At 54.9% G+C, this 22519-nt stretch overlaps 1 protein-coding gene across 1 annotated transcript in view; it reads right to left on the bottom strand.

Moving 5' to 3' along the window:
* Positions 1 to 22519, bottom strand: part of LOC120392172 (EF-hand calcium-binding domain-containing protein 13-like) — a 37690-nt gene that overhangs the window by 3973 nt on the left and 11198 nt on the right. Inside the window, exons 9-24 of the mRNA XM_039516743.1 lie at positions 21554 to 21697; positions 20257 to 20328; positions 19058 to 19477; positions 18134 to 18184; positions 13934 to 14077; positions 12067 to 12138; positions 9845 to 9988; positions 8855 to 8926; positions 7177 to 7320; positions 6675 to 6746; positions 5419 to 5562; positions 4685 to 4756; positions 3540 to 3683; positions 1849 to 1920; positions 1143 to 1286; positions 455 to 526 (exon numbers count right to left, since the gene is read on the bottom strand). Coding sequence (XP_039372677.1) covers positions 455 to 526; positions 1143 to 1286; positions 1849 to 1920; positions 3540 to 3683; positions 4685 to 4756; positions 5419 to 5562; positions 6675 to 6746; positions 7177 to 7320; positions 8855 to 8926; positions 9845 to 9988; positions 12067 to 12138; positions 13934 to 14077; positions 18134 to 18184; positions 19058 to 19477; positions 20257 to 20328; positions 21554 to 21697 — 1983 coding nt within the window. The remainder of the gene's footprint in view (positions 1 to 454; positions 527 to 1142; positions 1287 to 1848; positions 1921 to 3539; positions 3684 to 4684; positions 4757 to 5418; positions 5563 to 6674; positions 6747 to 7176; positions 7321 to 8854; positions 8927 to 9844; positions 9989 to 12066; positions 12139 to 13933; positions 14078 to 18133; positions 18185 to 19057; positions 19478 to 20256; positions 20329 to 21553; positions 21698 to 22519) is intronic.

The following is a 22519-nucleotide window of genomic DNA, read 5'->3' as shown; positions in this document are numbered from 1 at the left end:
AGCGGGAGAGAGGGCAGGATTGGGGCTGGCTCCATCTTTACAGTGTTGCACCTGGAAAATGCTTAGTGCACTGGAGAGATTTAGGAGCCTCGAAGGGAAAGATGCAGATTCAGGCCTCCAGGGGAGCAAAGACTTTGCCGCATGGCAGCTGTTCAATCTGGTTCTGGAAACCCTGCCAAGCACAGCCCTGAAGACCACAGCAGGGCTTCTCCACAAGGATGCACGAGGCCGTGCAGCGCCTGCCTGCGTGAACTCACCAGAAAGTGACAATTATATGACACGTCAGTTGCAGTCTAGGGGCTAGATTCCCCAGTCTGCTCCAGCGGTTCTGGGTGACTTCTCCCATGCAAAGCAGCTGGGACCTTGGCTGGAGCAACTTCACGTCTGCTTTGCATTGCCAGAGCACATCAGCCAATCTGGCCTCCTTTCTCTGCCCAGCACAGCGCTCACTCACCCACAGATTCTGCAAAGCGCCTGGTGGAGGTCACTGCCCTGATGAAATCTTTCAGGTTCACCTTCCCGCTGTCTGCGAGATAAAGAACACGGGTGGAGATTGTGGTTAGCGATGAGCTAACGCTCTAACGTTACCATCTCGGCCTCCTGCAACACGTCTGCCGCCACAGCGGCTCGGAATGTCGCAGCAACGACAGAAATCCTTGTTGCCATAAGCCCAGAGCCTGGCCACTGGAACTGCGAGAGAGTCTCCTTCGCAGTATAGAGTCTATGAAGCATGACAGAGCAGCGCTGCTTCTCCCCTGGAGATGGCAGCAGTGACCCATACCCGCCAGCCAGGACATAACACTGGGGAAAGAGGAATGGTAACATCAGGAAGCACAGAGCATTGGCTACAGCAGCGGGATTCTAGACTATTAAATATCAGAGTGGTAGCCGTGTTAGTCTGTATCCACAAAAACAACGAGGAGTTCGGTGGCACCTTAAAGACTAACAGATTTATTTGGGCACAAGCTTTCGTGGGTAAAAAACCCACTTCTTCAAATGCTTATGCCCAAATAAATCTGTTAGTCTTCAAGGTGCCCCAGATTCCTCGTTGTTTTTGTAGACGGTCAAAAGATCTTCTGTTACACAGACCATGGATGCACGTCAACGAGTAGAAACGGCACCCCCCTGAGGTAAATACTCACCATCGACAGGACATAACTGGAGCACATCGGAGAGCTCTTCGCTGGACAAACTGATGTCCAAGTTGCTCAGCACAGACTTCAGGTCCTGAATGCCAATCTTCTCGCCTTCCAGCTTGCCGATGATGCTAAAGGCATCCTGCAGGGCTGCGGGCACACAGACAACAGGCCGGATGGAGTCAGCAAGCGGCCAGGACTTCCCTCTGGCAAACAAGGGCCACTGGCTTAGCTACGGGGAGAGCAGGAGGATGGGCCTACAGGTGCCATCCTGAAATTCTATGGTCAGCATTAGGCAGCAGGCCCGATTAGCTGGTCCCTTCTGGCCTGTCTCTGAATGCCAACGCACAACACCGCAGCTACAGAGAAACGGATCTGGATAGATTTGTTACCAGCACGAAAGACAAAAAGCAGGCGGAACAGCTGAGGTAGCAAGATCTCCGAGCCCAAACGACCTAGTTGATGCGAGCAGAGCAGGACTCATCCCAGGCAGGACCCAAAGCTGCAGGGCATTGTGGGATGAGCTGCAGGCTCCTGTCATTCTCCGCCTGGATGCTGGATGTCTTGGGAGTCCTTGCACTCATGGGGCAGCAAAGTGAAAGACTGTGGGGGATGTTTGCACACGGAAAGAACCGGGCTGTTCCAAGGACACCCATGGCCTGTTTAGCCTCCCTGCCCATCGTCCACCCTTCATTAGGAGACTGGCTCTTACCTGGCGATGTGATGAAGTGCTGGCTCCTGGAGAGAGCTCTCATAAAATCGGTGAATTTGACCCTCCCGGCCTCTGCAAGGAGAAAGGCAGGACAGCTGGGGAGGGAACAGGCTCCCAACAAACACCGGATGCGACCCAGGAGTGCCCAGAATGCTGGCAAACGGCTTCCAAAGCTGCCTGGCGAGAGGGACTAGGCACCATTCGGAGTTACGGCATCTCAAGAGCCACCTTGGTCAGGGCACAGCACGGGGAAGCTGGAAGAGCCCCCGCTTTGAACTCACGTCGTTCTGAGTCCTATCGTGCCTCCCTAGGAATGTCCTTTAGAACCTCAAAGAAATGACTGCCAGCTCGAGACCCCGGCAGCGCGGCAAACCAGCACGTAAGGTAGGTGTCTGGGGAGAAGGCATTGTCCTGCCTGGCCTTGCACAGAGCACCACGGCCTCTGATCCCAGCACCGCTGGAGTCTGGGGAAGTTCGAATGCAGATCTGGATAGAAAGCTGGGATATTGGGCCCAGGGGATCAGCCAGAGAACAAGCCTGGCTGATCTCTTACAACGTCCTGCCACCCAAGTTATCCCATGAAGTCAAACCCTTCACCCAGGCACCCCGGTTTATCTGCTTCATGCTGCTCTTTAGCAAGAAAGCCCCATTTTTGTCTCTTATACTCTCCTGTCTGGTAACACTCACTTTCAGGCCCCCTCGCACCACCAGAGGAAGTAACAAAATCCTAACCCATCTGACGCTCACCCCACACGTTCTAGGGGAACCCGTAACAGTAACACTCAGCTCTTCGGACACTTGGCATGTAACACTTTATATACTTACTCCCTGTGGGTCAGCCAACGTCATCACGTCCATTTTACAGATAGAGAAACTGAGGCACAGAGCAATCAAGGCCTAGATTCTAAGGTATTTAGGCGCCTAACTCCTATTGATTTCAAATGGGAGTTAGATGCCTAAATACCTTTGAGGATCTGGTGCTAAGTGAGTAGCCTGGCATCACACAAGAAGTGAGTGGAAAACTAGGAACAGAACCCAGGAGTCCCGATCTGCAGTTCTGTCCTCAGAACATTCCCAGTAACCGTGTTACAAGTAGCTAGGAAACATTTGGACACGTACAGTACTCTTAGTCGGATTCCTTTCCTGGTTTATATCCAAAAAATGGAACAATCCTCCCTCCCCCTAATTCATTCTCCCATTACTCTGCACATTTTGAAATCGCAAAAAGCTGTCACTGAGACGTGAAATCAGGTGTGAAGACATCAGGTAGTCCCGATTCTATTTACCCAGTATCAGTCTATGACTCTACCACCCTGGCTGGCTGCCTTCATGCACCAGCGGATTTGTCCTGGAAGGCGAGTTGAACAGCAAGAATTCAGCGAGGTTTTATTGGTGCGTCTTCACCTGAACTCCTGGGAGCACGGTGCAGTGGTTAGAGACCGAGCATAATGGCTACTAGGCTCTATGCCAAGCTCTGGGTTGTGTAGCGTTAGAGAACAGCTCTGGGAGTCAGGACTCCTGGGTTCCAGGCCGAACTCTGCCCCTGTCCCCTGGGCAACCCCCTCAGCTGTAACGCTGGGATGGGAACACTGGAGGTTTGCAAACCGCCGGAGCATCTCCGAGGTTGGCAGACCTTGTGAGGTGGCCTGTGCGACACCCGCAAGGCACGGGCTCCACCCCGCTCTGCTTACCGTCCACGTGAGCCGACCTCAGCACTTTCCCGATTACTTCGTTGGCTAGGCGCAGCCCCAAGGCGCTCAGGCTGGTGGCCAGGTGACTCACCTCCACCTCGTCCTCTTCGACGCGCTTGACGGCCCGGATGGCCTCCTGTACCGCTGCAGAGGGTCGCAGAACGGGAGGCCCATGAGTGCTCATGGTCCGAACCCGGGGGCTTTAGATCTGGCCCCTCTGGCTGGCGCCAGTCACACCTCCTATGCCCCGGAGCAAGATCCGCCCGGAGGCTGGTCCCGGCCCCTGTCCCCACCTTGCTGCTTTGCCCTGCAAGGGCGGCCAGGAGCTGGGGACGGGGCTCTGAAGAAGCCTTCCTGGAGGATGCTGAATCAGCACATTCTCACAGCCACCCCGAGACTGCAGCCACTCTCCACCCCCGCCCGGTGGGTCCCAGGGGATCACTGGGAACAGAGGTGGATTAGGGGTTTATGGGGCCCTGGGCCAGAGCAAGGGGGGACCCCTCCCCCTGCAGCGCGCCTGCCGGGCAGCAGGGTTGAGGCGCAGGGGACTTCCCCCACCTGTCCGGTGCTCCTGCCGGGGAGCAGGGTCGGGCCATGGAGGGCTTCCCACGCTCCCTGGCACGAGCACCAGGTGGGTGGAGCGGGTCAGAGCACGGAGGCGCCCATTTTTCTGGGGTCCCCCCATTGGCCGGGGTCCTGTTGACCCGATGGCTAATCCACCGCTGACCGGGAAGCCCCCCACCCCGGAGCAGACTTGTCCCCAGAAGTCAGAGCGGGGAGGGTAACACTACCAGGGCCTCAGCCCTGCATGGCGCCCTGCAGTGGCCCCCCAAGGGGCTGGCTCATGGAGAATCATGCTCTGCATGTTCAACGCTCCTAACAACACAGAGATTAAACTGCGTGCTAGGCTGCAGCTGGCGTACAAAGAGGACAAACGGGGCTGGATTCTGATCTCCCACCTGTTTTGCTTTGGCTTCAATGCAGCTATTCCTATCTGGTGTAAGGTCAGGCAGGGTGAGGCCCATGATACCACAACATCCGATAGCAATGGGTGAACCGAAGCGTATACACCCATATCAAAACAACAGCGAACCCAATCCCCTGGATGGCCTTCCACCCACCACTCTGCACTGGGAGGTTCTTACCTACGAAGTTGGAGAACCGCCTGGTACCCGTCAAGGCTGACATCAGTTCTTTAATATCCACGGTCCCGTCTTCTGCAGGGGAAAGCACAGTTCAGGTGCTCAGGGAGAGGAGCGGCAAGATTGGGAAGACGAAGGGCCCGATTCTGGCCTCCGACAGGCGTCAATCCAGAGTAAGCCTACTGGAGCCAATGGGGCTCCTCTAGGGTTTACGCCAGCGTTGGACCAGAATCAGGCCCAGAGTGATGAGTGACACCATCCAATCTGACGTATGAATACAGGTTTGATCTTAGCCGGCTGCATCTCATGTCATGTAAAGTGGGTGTAGCATGTGCCCCAAACTGAGCAGAACTGGGGTATACAAGGGGGTGGGGCACGAGCCAGTGTGATTTAGGCCCCGGAATTTTCTTCTGTGGCCTCCTCTGTTCTCCACATGAATTTCCATTTGTCTGGAGGAGAAGGAATCCCACAAGCAGCTTCAAGGACTCAGACCATTTCCTGCTCCAGCCAGCAAGGAAGTGTAACCAGAGAAACACAAGGTCATAGTTACCGGCAAGGCAAGAGTTAAATGCTGCCTGTGCGGGCGTCTGTCTTTAAGGAGTCACTTTGTCCTTCCCAACACATAGCCGGCCACGCAAAGAGCGAGATCCTCTGCATTCAGGCAGCCGAACGCAGGGAAGCCGAAGCACGTGCTGGGACTTACAGACCCCGCTGGTTGCGGTCGCTGAAATACTCACTGGAAACAGAAAGGGACTTGGTCACCTCCTCTATCTCCGCTTTGGCTAAGTGGACCCCCATGTGGCGCAGACACGACTCCAGCTCCGAGATCTTCACCCGGTCCTCCTTGATCTGCCCGAAGGCTTGGATGGCGTTGTTCAGGGCTGCGGACAGGGAGAGACCTCGTTTGGATTGGGGCCTGGCGCCGGCGATGCTTCTCCATTGCCTTACGCTGTGTGCAGCCAACTACCCCCCTGCCGAGGCAGCTCCGGACTGGTGCAAGTCATGGCACGAGGGGAAGGGTGACAGAGACGTAGGAAGCCCTGATTGCAGCACTGACGCCAGATGGGAAGAGAGGGCTCGACTCTTTCCTCGGATTAGAACAGAGCGGCTACAACGGTACCCAGGGGAAGCAGAACAGGCTCATCCCTTTATAGAAAATAAGGTGAAGTTTAGACAGCAGGGGAGGGGAGAGCCGGGTTATACAGCCCGGAGCCTAGCGCTCGATCACCTCGCCATCTTCAATGTATTTACCCAGCCAGAGAGCGGTGAAGTGACATGACCATGGGCACACAGGAAGTTTGGGGCAGAGGAAGGAAGACCCAGGTTCAATTTCAAGTCACAGCCTACGCCCCTAACCACTGAGCCACTGTCCCTCTGAGGCCAGCTGCTCTGTTACCTGAAAGTGAAGAAACGGAGGAGGCAAAGCAAGCCACAGACGGCAGCGCCCGCAGGGTTAACGCGCTGGCTGCTCCAGCTGCTAGGAACCCAGCCCAAGAAGAGGGCTCCCGGGGCAGATAGAGACCAGGCCTGCAGAACTCATGTGCTGCCAGCCTCAGAAAGCCAGGAGCTGGGAAGAAGCAGGTTCCAGGTACAAAACTCTGCTAGCGTTTCAGCTGTGCAGGCATTGGGGTGGGGGAGAGCCAGGGAAGGACCTTTTTGTGATGCACAGGTTGTTATTGGCACCTAGAGGCCCCAGCTGAAATCGGGACCCTGTCACATTGAGCACTGAACAGACACTCTTTGCCCTGAAGACCTGACAAGACAGAGGGGAAACTGAGGCACACAGCAGGTCAGTGGCAGAGCTGGGACTAGAACCCAGGTGTCCTGGCTGTCAGCCCATGCACCCCCCTATCCCCAGTCACTTCCCTGCATGAGCAAAGGCTGGAGCATGGCCAGCTGCATTGGCTCTCTGCCCCCTGAGGGGCGAGGGCAGGGCCAGGTTCTCCCCTCTCTCCCCAGCTTGACGTTCGCTCCCATCCAGGCCCTCGCTCACCTCCCAGCGCAGAGAAGCGCCGCATCTTGGACACCAGCGTCATGAACTGTTCCAACTTCACTCTTCCATCTTCTGCAAGGCAAAGGGGGTTCAGCCGTGGGGCGGACGGGGCCCTGGGCACACGGGGGCTGACGTCCGAAAACGGCCATCCAGAGGGCGCACTGGGGCTTCGGATTGGTGCTTACGAGGTCCCAGATTGGGAACGAGTCCCTTAAACTGATAAACACCCAGGGCTGTGAGTTAGGAACCCTCCCGCCTCCAGTCTTTGGGCTTAATATGGAGATGGGGGCCATGCTGCAGCTGACCCTCCCCGAAGGAATTCTGGCTGATTGAGCCCCTATGTGCCTCATGGGCAGTGTCAGAGTCACGGCCCCCCTCTCCCGTGCACATGCAGCTGGGGGGGTCGAGAGGCTCCATGGCTCCGTGCTGCCTGGGGATGGAGGTCGAGGAGCAGGAGAGCCTGGTTCCCCCAGGCCAAGAGGGCAGCCCCGACATTGCTCACTGTCAACGGTCACAGACTCCAGCATCTCCTGGAACTCCGTCTTGCTCAGATGGATGCCCATGTTGGTCAGGGTTCTCTCCAGGTCCTGCACGTCAATGAGATCCCCCCGAATCCGGCTCATGGCTTTAATGGTGTCCCGCAGCACTGCAGCCATGGAGAGAGCACACGGCAGCGGGGCCGTTGGTAGGACACTAGCGCCCGGAGGGACGGGAGGTAGAACATGGCAGCCAATCCAGAGTCAATGCCCTAGTGGAGCGCCCGGTGTCGGGACCAGAACAGGGAGTTCTGCGCACGGAGCTCACTAGCTTACGGGAAACTGGCCAGTTTGTTCTCTGCTCTTATCTGACCCCTCAATACAGACTCAGCTGCATTGCACTGGCCTTGTCTTGAATGGGAGAAAGAAGTTGTGGCTGGCATCATGTAAGCTACCGTGATTTTCCCTCTAGGGTAGACAGAGGTTAACACTTTTGAAGACGTTTGCTGGGGTGAAATGGGGTTGAAGCCATGGTAGATAACATGAGTTAGCCAATATGACCGCCTTTGCTGGTGAAGAAAACGACATTGAATTCCTGGGTGGGACTAGAGGGAGAACTGAGAGCCTTCTGCTCCAATAGCACAAGTCTCTAGCACTCCACCTGAAGAAGCATCTCTCTTGCTGCAACTGGTGTTAGACCCAGCCGCCTCTGTAGGCTGCAGCCACTAGAGGGCGACATAATCACACACACACACACACACACGTGCAGCTCCGACACCCCATTTGGCAGAAGGTGAGTGACCAGTGTACGTGACACATGCACACTGCAGTACCTCCCTCACCCCGGGAGCAGGTAGCTGGGAATGTTCAGAGACTGTTTTTATATTAGGATCAAAGCTCTCAGCTCGTCTTCAGTGACAAGTAAACACATAACAGGTTCCTCTGACTAACAAATCCGCCTTTTTACCTTCCCCGCTTGGATATTTAATTGAAGAGCAATAAACGTTGCCACCACGTCATGCTCTTAGAAATCGAGGGCCTGATTCGGATTTCACACTGGTGTAAATCTGGGAACGTCAGGCCTGGCTTGCAGCAGTGTGACTGAGAGCACAATCTGGTGTATGATGTGCCTCTGCTCACCCAATTTTCATTTCTTGTACAGTCCCAGAGCCTTAAAATCCCTCTTGTCCTGCTGGGGGATTGCTGCCCTGCAGGAAGAGTTTTGCTGGCTAACACTGAGTTCTTGCTAACAGACACCCCTTAATCTGAAAGGCAGGAGCCATTTTAAGATCCGAGGGGCCAGATGTAAATCATGCATAAATCGATGTCGCTCTAACGACCTGACTGTAGCGACATCGATTTCCACCAGCTGGGGATCTGGCCCATTGACCTCAGTGGAGCTATGGCTGATTTACCCCAGCTGAGGATCTGGCCCCAGGACTGTTCATCCAGATTGCATGCAACAGCTTGAAAATCAACCTGCTTTTTATGGGCGAATTCAGCCCCGTTTCCCACCTCTCTGCCTGGAGCGTATAGCAGGGGAAATTCAGGCCCCTTGTGTTAAGAGCACCTAACGGAGCTGGTTTCAAAGGTCACCAAATGCTGGAAATGGATTGGCTGAATCAAACGAGTGTCCGAGCCCACTGAGAAAGAGCCCGGGCCTATGTGCTGCGTTCCTTAACATCCGCCTGAGCCCCCACTCACCTAACAGCTCGGAGAACCGCGGGCTTTTGGTCAGGACTTCAATGAAATCTTTAATATACACCTTCCCGTTAGCTGCAACGGAGAGAAGAGCTCAGGTTACCAATCAACAGCACCACCCAAGTGCTGGACCGACACAGGAGTGGCGGAAGCACCCTAAAAGTGGGGGGACCACAGGTGCTGGAAACATGGCCCCGCCCACCCCGTGCCACGCCACTCCTGCTCCCTGAGCCCCCACGCTGCCCATTCCCACCCAAGCCCTGCTCTCGCACTGCCCTCTGCTCGCTCCTCTCCGCCCGTCCCCCCATCTCTTCTCCCTACAACCAGTAAAAAGTGAGGGGGCCCTTGCCCCCCCCCCTTCCGGCACCCCTGAACCAACACACAGCGAGAGAGAGAGTCCCCTAGAGTCTAGCGAAGGGTGGAAGGAGAAACAGAGGCAAAGGAGTGTCTCACGCAAGGCCACATCGCAGGAGAGTGGCAGAGCTGGGAACAGAACCAGCCAGGACCACATCCTAGCCTAGTGCCGTCTCCTAGCCCAGGATGCCTGACTCAGGAGCTAGCAGGCAGAGCGTCCCTGAAGTGGTATGAAGAGCGGCACGAGGGGTTTCAGTGCTTAGTACACTCCTGCCGGTACAGAACACTGATGCCTGTCTCCACAGCAACACAGGCTACCACCGACCAACACATCACTCCTGTTCTCTGCTTCCTACACAGGCTTCCCACAGAACAGGGGGCGAAACGCTAGGTAGTTTCAATTTCCTTTTTGGGTTCTGAGCCTCTAGGTTGCACTCAGGCCACATTTTCAAGCTTTTCCCTGCAACACCCCAAGGGCTAGAAACTTACTTTTTTAAAGAACGAAAGCCAGACATCTCACATAATCACGTGACTCAAGGAGCTGGGGCTTTAAGGAAGCCACCGACTATTGCAAGAGTTGCCAACACTGACTTGGGACTGTGGTCCTGAGTAATTTCTTGTCTGACCCCACGCACTCACCATCCACAGAAACCAGCTTCAGCGCTTGCTGGAATTCGTCGTCGGATAAATGGATCCCCATGTTCTTCACATAGGACAGCGCCTCACTCACAGCCACCTTATCACCTTCCATCTTGCTGAGGGCGGCAATGGCGTCTTTCAGCACTGCGGACACGCAGAGGGAACAAGCAGCCCAGTTGCTCAGGAGGGGCCTGGCTTTCCAAAGGGATCTGCTCCCATTTAAGCATTTAAACGAGGCCCAGTTGTCTAGAAGTCCTCAGCACCCCACAGGGCACCCAATGTACCAAGCTCTGCAAAATCTGGCCACTTGTTTGGGTGCCTAAACGGGGACTGAGCCCTTCTGGGTGTGGCCATTAGCGTGTGCAATGGAAGGGAAGCACTAGTGCAGCGTGTACATTCTAACTGCAGGCTTATCTATGCTTAAAACGCTACGGTGACACGGCTGACATTCCCCGAGAGGCAGTAGCTAGCTCGACGGCAGAATGTGACCTAGTGCTGTCTACACGGGGACTTGGGGACTTTCTTCGTTCCGTGTCTGTACAGCACCTGGCGCGATGGGGTCCATGACTACAGTGCGGATAACAAATAATACGCCAGCATCTGCACCTCTCGCCTGAATCCAAGCATCCCAGCGGTGCGGTTTATGCACCGACAGGAGTGACTGCAAAATGCCCCGTTTTTTTGAGAGCCCAATGAAGGGAGAAGCATAGAGAGAACAGTGCATTTGCTGGAGCTATCCCTAAGGAGCTCCTCTTCCTCGGGGTTCCCGCCGTCTCCTTCTCCCCACTCCAGCTCGTGCACCCTTCCATCAGGCAATCAGCCGCCTGCTGCCAGTGAATCATTCCTCCAGGAGCCCTCGCCCTGTTAGCAGAGTCCCTTCGCTATCCGGGCACAGGGGACTTAACCCATTCCCTGCCAGCACATTCTCCATTACCCAGCATGGTGTTAAGGGCTGAGCTTCCCAGCCAGAGTCTGGGCAGGGCCCCGTGAAGATCTTGTTATGCACAGCTGGTTGGAACCAGTCTCCGAATAAGGCAGAGCTCTTGCAAGCACCTTAAGTACAGTAACTCCTCACTTAAAGTCGTCCCGGTTAACCTTGTTTCGTTGCTGATCAATTAGGGAACATGCTCGTTTAAAGTTGCGCAATGCTCCCTTCTAACGTCGTTTGGCAGCCGCCTGCTTTGTCCGCTGCTTGCAGGAAGAGCAGCCCATTGGAGCCTGGTGGGGGCTTGGAACCAGGGTGGACCGGCAGCCCCCCTATCAGCTCCCTGCTCCCCTAAGTTCCCTGTGCAGCAGCCGCCCAGCAGGCTATCAATTGTTCAGCTGTCCCTCCCCGCACTGCCGTGTGCTGCTCCCAGGATCCTCCTGCTTGCTGTGCACAGGGGGGAAGGAGGGAGGGCTAATGTCAGGGTGTCCCCTCCCCCCCTGCTCCTGCACCCCACTTACCCTTTCTCCATATAGAGCAGGGAGGGGACACGGAGGGAGGGAGACAGAGAGAGCTTGGGGCAGCAGCAGCTGTTTCAACTTCCTGATCCACTTAAAAAGGCAATGCACTTAAGAGTGGGTCAGCTTCCTTAAAGGGGCAGTGTGCATCTCGCGCTCTCTCTCTCTCCCACACACAAGGTGTGTGTCTGTCTCTGTCTGCTATGCTGTCTCCCCTCCCTCGTTTTCATGCTGCCTTGTGTGAGAGGCTACATTAACAACAAGGTGTTAACCCTTGAGGGCTCAGCCGATTGCTAGTTCATCATTTAGCAGTAAGGCATTCCCTGGGAAATATCCCACCCTCTGACTTCACCACCTCAGCCATCATCGCTGTGTACAGTATTAAATTGTTTGTTTAAAACGTATATTGTGTGTATAATATATATAATATAGCTTGTCTGATGAAAACAATTTCCCTGGAACCTAACCCCCGCCCTACTTACATTCATTCTTATGGGGAAATGGGATTCACTTAACATCCTTTAGCTTAAAGTCGCATTTTTCAGGAGCATAACTACAACGTTAAGCGAGGAGTTACTGTATCGAGTGATCGCCGACCCCCTGCACAGTGTGTCATCATTTACACCAGTGCAAAGTGAGCGTGAAGCACACCCATTCTGATCTGATGCACTCTCTTTGCACCAGTATGAGTGAGTACACAAGGGGCAGGGGAGGGCAGGGCTATGGAGCACAGCACAATTTGACCCTCCATCTTCCCGCCCTATCAGGTCCCCACTCACCTGAAAATTCGGAGAAGCGCCGGGTGTTGGCCAAAGCCACCATAAAGCGATTGAAGTTCACCGTCCCATCTTCTGCCGTGTAAAGAACGGTTCAAAGCGCAAGGTGATGGGGAAGGACACAGAGACAGGAGGAGAGAGACACACAGAGGGGTTGATTGTGGAACACACTGGAATCAGGCTAGCATCTGAAATAGACATTTTGGGCCAGATTCTCTGGGGCTGTAAATTAGTGTCACTGCATAGGCTTCAGTGGGGCTATACTGATTTACGCCAGCAGAGGATCTGGCCTTTTATCGATTGCCTGACCATTTCCTCCAGCTGTTTTATCGTATGATCGACAGCGGGCACAGGATATTTTGTTTGGATACTGAAAGATCACCCAGCTCTATAAACTGGGTTGTTTGTTCAACTCAGCCATGTGCCTAGAAGCCAGATCTCTGGACCGGGATGCATTTGCAAATTGGCATGAATCTGGAGTCACTCCACTGAAGTTGCCAGAGTTACACTGGGATCAAAGTGCTGTGAGAGGAGAAGTTAGGGCTGGTCTAGCTCAGAAAACCTGCAGCGGGCTCGCTGCACTGATTTTAAAAACACATCTTTAATGCACTTAACCCAGTTTAAACCTGTCTGAATCAGTTTAGCTTGCATCAGTACATGACTGAATTGAGCTAAACCAATTCAAGCAAAGGTTAAACTGGATTAAGTGAGTCAACATTAAAGGTTTGCACAGGTTTTACTACACGGATTTAAAACCAATTTCGATGATAACGTGCAACTTTTCACCTGTGGACGAGGCCTCACCACAACATATGGCAGCTCCTGATCGACGCGAGCAAAGGGCAAACCCAGCAATGGGCCAGACGCTGAGCCGGGGTAAAGAGGTGTTGCTGCACTGACTTCAGTGGAGCTGTTCCAATTTACACCAGCGGAGTCAACCCTCGTCACGACTGCCAGAGCTACATAGGATTTTTGCATTTCGGTGTGCTAAGGCAGTCTGGCCCATGTGTTACATAGAGACGACGTTTTAGTCTGGTCAATGCGGCGAATGGGCACTCTGGATCCTCTGCTTTGCAGTTCAGGGGGCCAGTCCTGCTCTCAGCAACACTGGTGCAGATTTGGAGTAACTCCAGCGTTTCTCACATGTGGCCACCAAAGGCTTTTCTTGTGGTCACAGCTTCCTGGGCTGTTATGGTGTCCGCTCCCGCTCCCTGTTGCGCCTGGATGCACCGTCTTGGTGTTGATTGCTGGGGTGCCAGCAGAGGTTGGGCCCGCCCCCCCCTTTGGAGACACCTGGCCATGGCCACCCAGAGGATTCAGGGGGCCTGGGGCAAAGCAATTTCGGGGGCCCCTTCCATAAAAAAAAAGTTGCAATCCTATAGAATACTATATTCTTGTGGGGGGCCTCTGCGGGGCCTGGGGCAAATTGCCCCACTTGCCCCCCCCCGGGCAGCCCTGCACCTGGGGCACAATGCTGGAGAACCAGGCAGCTGATGAGTTCCCCACTTTCCCAGGGGCAGTTGGGCTCTGGCTTCGGTCTTCAGCCCTGGAGTGGCAGGGCAGCAGGCTCCGGCCACAGGCTTCAGCCCCCCCGCAGACTCCCCCCCATCCACCTCCATTGCTCCTGACCCATGCTGCCTCCCTCCCCCCCCCCAGTCCAGGGTTTAATGTGTCCTGAGAACCCCTGCTCTAGACTGTATCCTGGTGTAACCGAGATTAGCATCCAGCCCTGGCATTTTATGTCAAAGGGGTCCCATAGTGGTTGGAACGTGTGCGGGCACCAGCTGGCTGTGTTCTGGCCTGTGTACACCCCTCCCCTCACACATGCTCTGCTAAAACAGACAGACAGACGGACGGACAGACAGCTCACTTTCCAGCGTCACTTTCTGCAGAGCTTCCTGGAACTCTTCGTCAGTGAAAGGGACGCCCATGGTTTGCAGAGTGCAGCGCAGGTCACCCACCTCAATGTTATCTGCTTTGATCTTGCTGACGATCTCAAAGGCGTCCTGTAAGGCTGCAAGGCAGAGAATGCACAGCAGGTTATTCAGTCGCTGTTGTGATTTATTTATGGTCGTGCTCATGATACGCTAGCTGCTTTCTAGGCGGCTCAAAACTTTTCCATCTAAACTGTTTTGTGACAGAAAACCAGATTGTTGATGACATTGAATTTTTCCTGAAAAATGACTGTTTTCATCAAAAAGCCAAATGTCCCCAAACCAAATAAACTCTACTCAGCTATCCCACCTCAGTGCCTCATGGGAGTTGTAGTTCAGTTGTCTCATGCCCATATTCTTGTCTATGGGCTAGACTTCCAGGCTGGACTACATCTCCCATGATACACCAAAGCTAAGGGTTCCCATGATGCACCACCTCCCATCACCATAAGGTGAGGCTGTGGTGCATCACAGGAAAGGTAGTTTGACCAAGGAGCCTGGACTATAGAGGAGAATGGGAGCATGAGGCTCCTGAACTACAGCTCCCATGAGGCACCATGGCAGGGTTTTGGAATCAAAATGTTTGGGGTGAAATATTTCAGCGTTTGACTTTTTGCTGAGCAGTTGAAATTTTCCATGAGAACAAAACCCAGACATTTTCCAATCAGCACGAGTTGGGTCCGGTGAAGTTACCAATTTCATTATTGAGTAATAATAAGTCGTAATAAACTGATATTTAGCGAGTCTTTTATCTTAGAGGATTTGTGTGTGTGTGTGTGTGTGTGTGAGTGAGTGAGAGAATGAATAAATAAAACACGTCATCCACCACTGAAATGGAGCATCTCTGGAGTGGAATGCAACAGCTGCATGACAGTGTACAGATACGCTATGCAATGGTTTTGGACAGGAAGTGAAAAGCAATACTGTACTTAACTGAAATAGCAGGGGGATGTTCAGGAGGCACCATACCACTATGCCAGGGCACCCCCAGGGTTCACTATGTGTCCTTTCAAATGCAGCAAAGGCAAAAGGTGTGTCTCAAAATGCTCGTGCCCAATTCATCTCGGAGTGAGTGAGTCTGATTCCTTGCACCGTGGGATGCCATTCACACAGTTGAGAGTGAGCGTGAAACAACCATTCTGCGCTGGTCTCACATGGCACCCCCAGTGCAGAGAAGTGAGCAATGACCCAAGGTGCAGGGCAGGGGTGGAGGAATCAGGCTCAGCAGTGGGGAAACAGGAAAAGCAATTAACAGGAGGGCATAAGCTAACACAGCCCCACACTGCATTTTTTTCCATTTATCCCAGCATCATCCCCAGTGCTACTGGGGCCAAATTCTGTCATCATTTACTGCAGTGAATGGAGTTACCCTAGATTCACACCACTGTGAATGAGAGCAGATTTCAGCCCTTTGTCTATGGTGTTTGCACCTGCTAACGCTTTGGCCCCAAGAGGCCTCACTCGCTTTGTACACCCAGCTGGACTCGGGTTCAAGTCCTGGCAGAAGAAGTGACCGAGGAAGGATGACCCGTGGCTAGGCAGCTTGCCTGGAACTTAAGAGACCCCAGTACAATTGCTGGCTCTGTTACGGGCTTGCTGTGTGACCTCAGACACGTCCCCTAGTCTCCGTGTGCCCCAGCTCCCCGTCCATAAAACGGGGCTAATCACGCAGGGCGGCAGAAACACGTTAAAAGAGCGGCAGATACTATGGTAAGAGAGCCAGAGACGTACCCAAGAGACACCTTTGACTCTCCTCCCCTGGGTTCTCTCACAAGTTTTTAAATCAAGAGTCCCAAGAGCCAGGCTGGGCAGGGCCTTCTCACCCTGAAGTTTAGGAGTCCTGCCAATCGGGCTCCCTATCACCCTCACGACCGTTTCTTCTTTGTGGCTGCTGCGCCGCGCCGCTTTCGTGCCCCTCCACGCTTCTCCTGAGCCGCGTCCATCCTGAGCTGCTGGCCGGCTCGCTGCCATCAGAGGGGAGCGCCCGGGACCCTGAGCCTGCTGCTGGCGCCGGGCGCGGGGGGAGCCGCATTCCATGTGACAGCCCAGCATTCTGTTCTCAGCCATAGTGACCACTCTCCCTTGGAACACTCTGGGCGCTCTCCATCGCCCCCGAGCCAGGGCAGAGACGTGGCTGTGGATTCTCTGGCCTGTGTTTTGCAGGGGGCCAGACTAGCGGACCAGCATGGCTCCTCCCGGCCTTTAAATCTACGGGTCTGGCTACACTGCTATGTAAGCCCAGGGTCAGTAGAACTCGAGTGTGCAGGCCCTCAGTTCATTGCCCTATTTTTCAATCCGTGGGTCACAAGCCACTACTGGGTCGTGGTATGTAAGGCACTGGGTCGCCTTGCTCTGGTCAACACCACCAACCAGGACATTAAAAGTCCCGTCGGCGGTGCTGTCCGGCTAAGACAGGCTAGTGCCTACCTTTTCCGACACCGCGCTGCGCCCTGGAAGCAGCCAGCAGCAGGTCCGGCTCCTAGGCAGAGGGGCCACAGGGCTCCGTGCGCTGACCCCACCCCGAGCACCCGCTCCGCACTCCCATTGGCTGGGAACCGGCCAATGGGAACTGGTGGGGGCAGTGCTTGCACATCTCTGCCTAGGAGCCAGACCTGCAGCTGGGTGCTTCCGATAAGTCTCAGCCATTAACCTTGCCCCAATCCCCTGCCTCAGCCCTGAGCCCCCCCCCCCCAAACCCTGAACCACTCATTCCCAGCCCCAACCGTCTGGCCCAGCCCTGAGCCCCCCCAAATCCAGAGCCCTTCCTGTACCCCAAACCCTCATCCCCAGCCCAGAGCCCTGACCCCCTCCCGTACCCCAACCCCCTGCCCCAGCCCTGAGCCCTTCCCATACCCCAAGCCCCTCATCCCCAGCTCCGTTGGGTCGCGGGCATCAACCATTTTCTTCAACTGGGTCCCCAGAAAAAAAGTTTGAGCATCTGCACTGGCTTGTAACCCCAGGTTAGGAATGATTGAACCCTGGGGCTCCAATGACTGCACTGCATTATGCAGGCCCAAGTCCACCCATATCCCAGACTTCCTAGCGCCCTCCCAAGACGCTCTAGCCCTTTGTTCCAGGTGCAAGGAGGGAAAACGTGACTGTCCACCAAACTTGACTGTTCAGCTGGTACGTTGGCTCCTGGGATTGTGGGATATTTTTTGGCGGACTCCCAGAGCACGAGTCTACATTGCAAAGCAAGAGGGCTTGACTCAGGCTTGGCTCCTCCACTCCCAGACCTTGGGTTAGCGCAATTTGTGTGTAGACGGAAGGGAGTCAGGCTTGAGTCTGAGTTCAAACCCTGGGCTTGCATTGCAGCGTAGACATACGCTAGGATTGCGAGGCCACCTTGGACTTGTCAAACCTCTAGCGAAAGAGGAGTCCTGGAGAAATCACAAAGCCGATGCCCACTGAGAGGAGAGGTGAGGTGGTCAATGGGACTCAGGAGACCTCAGCTCAGTTCTGTGCTCTGCTTCAGACTCCCAGCGTGACCTCGGACTAGCCCCCTAGCTTCTCTTGGCCTGAGATCCCCCTCTGTACAACAGGGTACCAGGCCTGCCCTCCATCACAGAGAAGGGCTCAGATACTCCGGTCACCTAAATACTGACGGTAGCTAGATGGGGGTATGGAGGTATGTGTAGGGAGATTAGGCCAGATCCTCTGCTGAGTTGCAGGCGCTCAGGTCTGAACCTCCTACCTCCATAGGCAGATGCCAGAGTGGAGCCATCTAGCGGCTTTACTGGGCCCACGCACGGAGCTCAGCAGTCTCATAGACTCAAAGGTCAGAAGGGACCAGTCGATCCCAAAGTACTTGACAAAGGAGGTCGCATGATCCTCATTGTACTGATGGGGAAACCGAGGCACAGAGCGGGGAAGTGACTTGCCCCAGGTCATCCAGCAGGCCAGTGGCAGACTGGGAATAGAAGTCAGGTCACCCATGGCCCAGTCCAGCGCTCTATCCCAGGCAACACTGCCACCTAGCGGTTAGATATTGCCATTAACTAGCCAGCGTGTCTGAAATGAACCTTCTAGTGGGTGCAGGCTGGGCTGAGGCCCCTTTAAAGGATTCCCTCCCGCCCTCTCCCCAAGATTTAGATCAGATACATGCAAATTCTCTCCGCCTTTGCTCCTTCAGTTACCTTCATAATCGCTGACACACTTGCCAGCAGCAGAAGCTGTCCCCGCTGGCCCTGCGGAATAAAGAACAGGTCAGTTCCGGGAAGACGTGCGGTGGCTCCCTCCCAGCCGGAACGCGGCCGAAGCGACTGTGCGTAGAATTAGACGCGACCAAGGCATGCTGGGCAGAACGCATTCTGCCCCCTGCCCCGAAAGTCCCTCTCCCGCTGGCACGAAGCCAGGAGAAGGCGCCTGTTCCAATAGCCACATACCAGCCCAGGAAGGGTATACGTGGGGATCGGATTGAGCGGCAAACGGACTCGGCGATGGAGTTGGATTGGAAGCTCTGTGGGGCAGGGGCCAGCTGTTTGGACTGTGTTTGTACAGCCCCTAGCACACCGGGGTCCCTATCCAGGACTGGGGCTGGAAGCAGGCCCTGGCAGAGAGACGGATGAGCCAATCCAGCAGGTGTTTCCCGCACTAACTCCAGAGGTGAACTGCCTGGGATGCGCTGTTCCAAGCACAGGCCACCGGGAAGGTGCCAATTCCTTACCGGCCTCTTCCCTGTCTGCCTATAAGTTTTGCCCAGCTGGGCACAATTTGTAAATAAACAAACATTGCTCCTAGCCAAGCAAAAAGTGCACGACCTTTACCAGGGCAGCTGGGGTGGTTCCTGGCCCAACTTCCCGCAGCAAGGCCATAGCAGAGCTGGGAATGGTTCCCAGAAGCCCTGACTCCCACGCTATGCCCTAACCACTAGGCAATTCTTCCTCCAAGCCAACCAGCTGGCTACTTTGGGCTCACATGCAATATTTTTGTTTCTGAATGAGCCGACTTCGTTTCTCATTCAGACGCACAAGCGGACACCAGCCATGCACGTGGACACGCTTGTGCATGCCGTACTGCCCACCTGTGCTCTACCAGGGCACGCGTGCTGAACGGCTCACCCCTGGCTGCAGTGAATTGCTGTGACTTCTGGATCCTCTCCTGGCCGAAAGGGCTCTCCACTTCTTCCAGAGGTTCCTCTAGGTCTTCCTCAATACTAGTGCTCCAAGCAGGCTTCTGTTGGGTCAAACGCCTCTTGGTGGTTCTAGGCGATTCCTCCAGCCTGTCTTCCACATCAAATCTAGTTGGGAGCTTTTCTTGGAAGGAAAGGAACCTTGGTCGCGGGGATGAAGATTGTTTACCAGCCTTGGATGGTTTCTGATGACGAGCTAAAGAGGAATCCGGCTGAGGTGCGTCAGCTTTCTGCAGGTACTTGACGTCAAAGGACAACCGCGTCCTTCTTCTAACTCTGGGCTTTGCATCAAAGTCAAATGCACGCCCAGGCTTCCTGGGCTTCAAAGTGTCGTAAAGAGCCAGGGATTCTGCGGAGATACAGGGCAGGGGCACTCACGTGAGTCCATCTGCATCACGGGCAAAGGGAGGACATTGCTTAAGGCCTAGCTGCTTGAAGGGACCCCACAACAATAGGTGGGCCCACCCACAGCCCAGACCCGGCTCCTGGAGGCTGTGGGACGGGAGTCAAAATACCGGACAGCCTGCTGACTGGAGGATGGCGTTCTCCCGTCCCACTGGGTCTTTGTGGGGGAGGGGAGGCCTTGGTTGGGGACTGGCAGGGAGGGAGTTTAAGACCCGACCCAGGAGCATACGGGGGGTGCAATGGAGTAGGGCTGGCAAGAAAAGAAAACCAAGGGGCTGGTGTGAAATCCAGGCAGCGCGGGGTCCGAACGGGGGTCACGGTCACTCTACAGGGGCACAGGCAGGCAACTGCTTTGAGCCTGAGCTGCTGAGGGACAGCCAAGGAGCCTCGCTCGGGTCTGCACCGAAACCTTGTGAAAAGGTGCATCGAGCCACGGGCTGCGGCAGAAAATTGGTGCCTGGGTTGGGTGCATCTGGGCCCAGGTTGGACACCCGCAGCCAGGGCCAGTTGGCCTCCCCGGGACTTAGACTCTGTGCGACATCCCGGTCCGTGCGACGCCCCGGTCCCTCTCTGTTCCAGATCCACGGACGACGTGAGTCGATGACAGCTCTGAGCTTGACAGCTCAACCTGTAGCAGCTCAGGCGGTCCCTGGTTCAAGCCTCAAGGAGGCGGCCACCATATCCGGTGCTCCAGGGTTGGGCCAGCCTGGGCCTCTCACTCACCCACATCCTCGTAGTGATGCTCGAGGTCGCTCATGGCCGTCAGGAAGTCCGAGATGTTCAGCTGCCTGTCCTCTGCAAGGAAAAGAGCCGGCCAGGCTTGGAGCAGGGATCTCTGCATGAGGGCCCCCTTCACCTCCCGCCTGGGAGGCTACAGTAACGGCTAGCTCTGAGAGCATGGGCTGAGTGGTATACGGGGGCGGGGGGGGCTCTGAGAGCATGGGCGGGGTGGTATACGGGGGGCGGGGGGTCCGAGAGCATGGGCTGGGTGGTATACGGGGTGGGGAGGGTCCGAGAGCATGGGCTGGGTGGTATACAGGGGTACAAGCAACAGAGAAACCCAGGGCAGGAGTGAAAGGCAAATGGCTAGGCCGGATGTGGCACATTTACCAGGCGCCTACCAGCCAGCGGCTCTTAGAAAAGATTGCAAATGAGGTCCAGGAGCCATACCCGGGTTGGGTGGGGAGCTCTGCCAGTGCTCCAGGTGGTATGTGGGGAGGACACAAGGGGTCACAGACCCTGCCAAAAACATATACTCACAAAAACGAAAACCCGAGCTGGGTGGCTGAGGGATGCCCGTCAGGCACTGTCTTACCACACCTGCTGCTCCCAGATTATGACAGAGCCCCCCTCCAGCCACACACAATTTTTTCAGATCGCGTTAAGCACTGGACTCTGGCTCCTCCCCAGCCACATCTGCTGGGAGCAGAGAGGGCCAAGATTCTGTCCTCTGGAGGTTACTTCCAGTCCCATCAGCCGCTGGAAAGGAGAAGGGGCATCTCCCTCCCACCCCAGAGCCTCCTACACACAGAGGACTTAATGCATCTGCTTCTCTTCTCGCTTATGCTGGCTTCAGACCATGGATTTCAGTGGAGTCGTTCCCAGTTTGCACTGGTGTAAACCGGGTCAGGATTTAGCCCTGTAACGCTGTCTCCTTCCAGCAGCCGCCTAGCGACTCCGTGTGCGTTGGGATTCTCTGCCTCTGCAATGGGGCTGTGAAAGCCACCCGGCCCATGCAGCGTGTGACTGCTCCCTGGAACAGGAACCATGCCTGATTCCAGCTGCAGTGCACATGTCTCGCTCACCCCTCTAGCAGGCAGCACTGGGGATCATGGCAGCAGGACCTGTCGGGAGCACTAAGGGGAGAACTTGCTTTGCTACCTGCACGGGGTCAGGAGGCCAAATGCTCTTCCAGCCCAAGGCAGGATCTGGCCCTAGGCACTGGCATTTGACTTTGAAGGGATCACACGTTCTTCCACACGGGGACCCATGTCCACACACCAGCAGGTGAGAGACTCACTGTTCACGTGAACGTGTTTCAGCGCCTCCTGCAGCGTCTCAAGGCTTAACCCAACGCCCAGGCTGATCAGAGCAGGCTGCAGGTCGTCGACGGCGATCAGGCCTGTCCTCATCTTGCTGAAGGCTTGGTAGGTGTTCTGGAAGGCTGCAGGTGATGCAGGGAACAACAGCAGGTCACTGAGCCTCAGAGAGGTCCAGGAAGACGCTGCAGGAGCAGGACCCAACCACCAGTAACTCCTCTTTCTGAGGAGCTTGCTGTGGTGTGGCTCGTTTGGGGCAGGTCAGAATGGAAAATGCCGAGCCGTCGAAAGCCTAATGGTTTGGGGACATGTGTCTATTTTGACATGATTTGATTTAGAAAGAAAATCTGAACACATGTGTCTCTGCTTCCTTTGGGGATGGAGCGGCTTGATCTCCTGCTCCAATAAAACTTTTTGGTTCCCCTTTTAAATGATATTATATATGTCCCCATTAAATCCAAATCAGAATCAGAACCAACCATTTCCATTTTTGCAAAACAAAACTTTTCGATCGGCCTGAAATGGATTTTTCTTTTCCAGAATTTCGTTGCACGGGAAATGTTGAGCACTTTTGTTCTTGTTCTTGTTTCCGAATGGAAACAAAATTGCAAAATCATGGATGTTCCGCAAAATGACAAATCCAGTAGCTGCCCAGATCTAGTCTAGTTACGTACCAGAGGGGTTTTATTTTCACATACTGTGCATTTGAATTTCGATGCAGACTGGGGGAAGGGCCACGTACGCACTCACGCGTGCGCAGGCACACGCATATAATCACAGTGTGTTTCTTTCATGGGACCTTCAAGGTCAACTCAAGTTCTTCCTCATTTGGGTCGGCTGATTTGCAAGTCTCTTTGCAACTAGAGAAACATCACCCAGGACCCTGGCGCAGAGACCAGGGTAGACTCCAGCTGCTATCGACTGTATTCTCACCCTAATGAGGTCCA

Source organism: Mauremys reevesii, linkage group 27 (assembly GCF_016161935.1).
Source record: "Mauremys reevesii isolate NIE-2019 linkage group 27, ASM1616193v1, whole genome shotgun sequence".
Classification (NCBI taxonomy): Eukaryota; Metazoa; Chordata; order Testudines; family Geoemydidae; genus Mauremys; species Mauremys reevesii.
The sequence above is the reverse complement of the archived record's forward strand: the minus strand, read 5'-3'. Positions and strand labels throughout refer to the sequence as shown.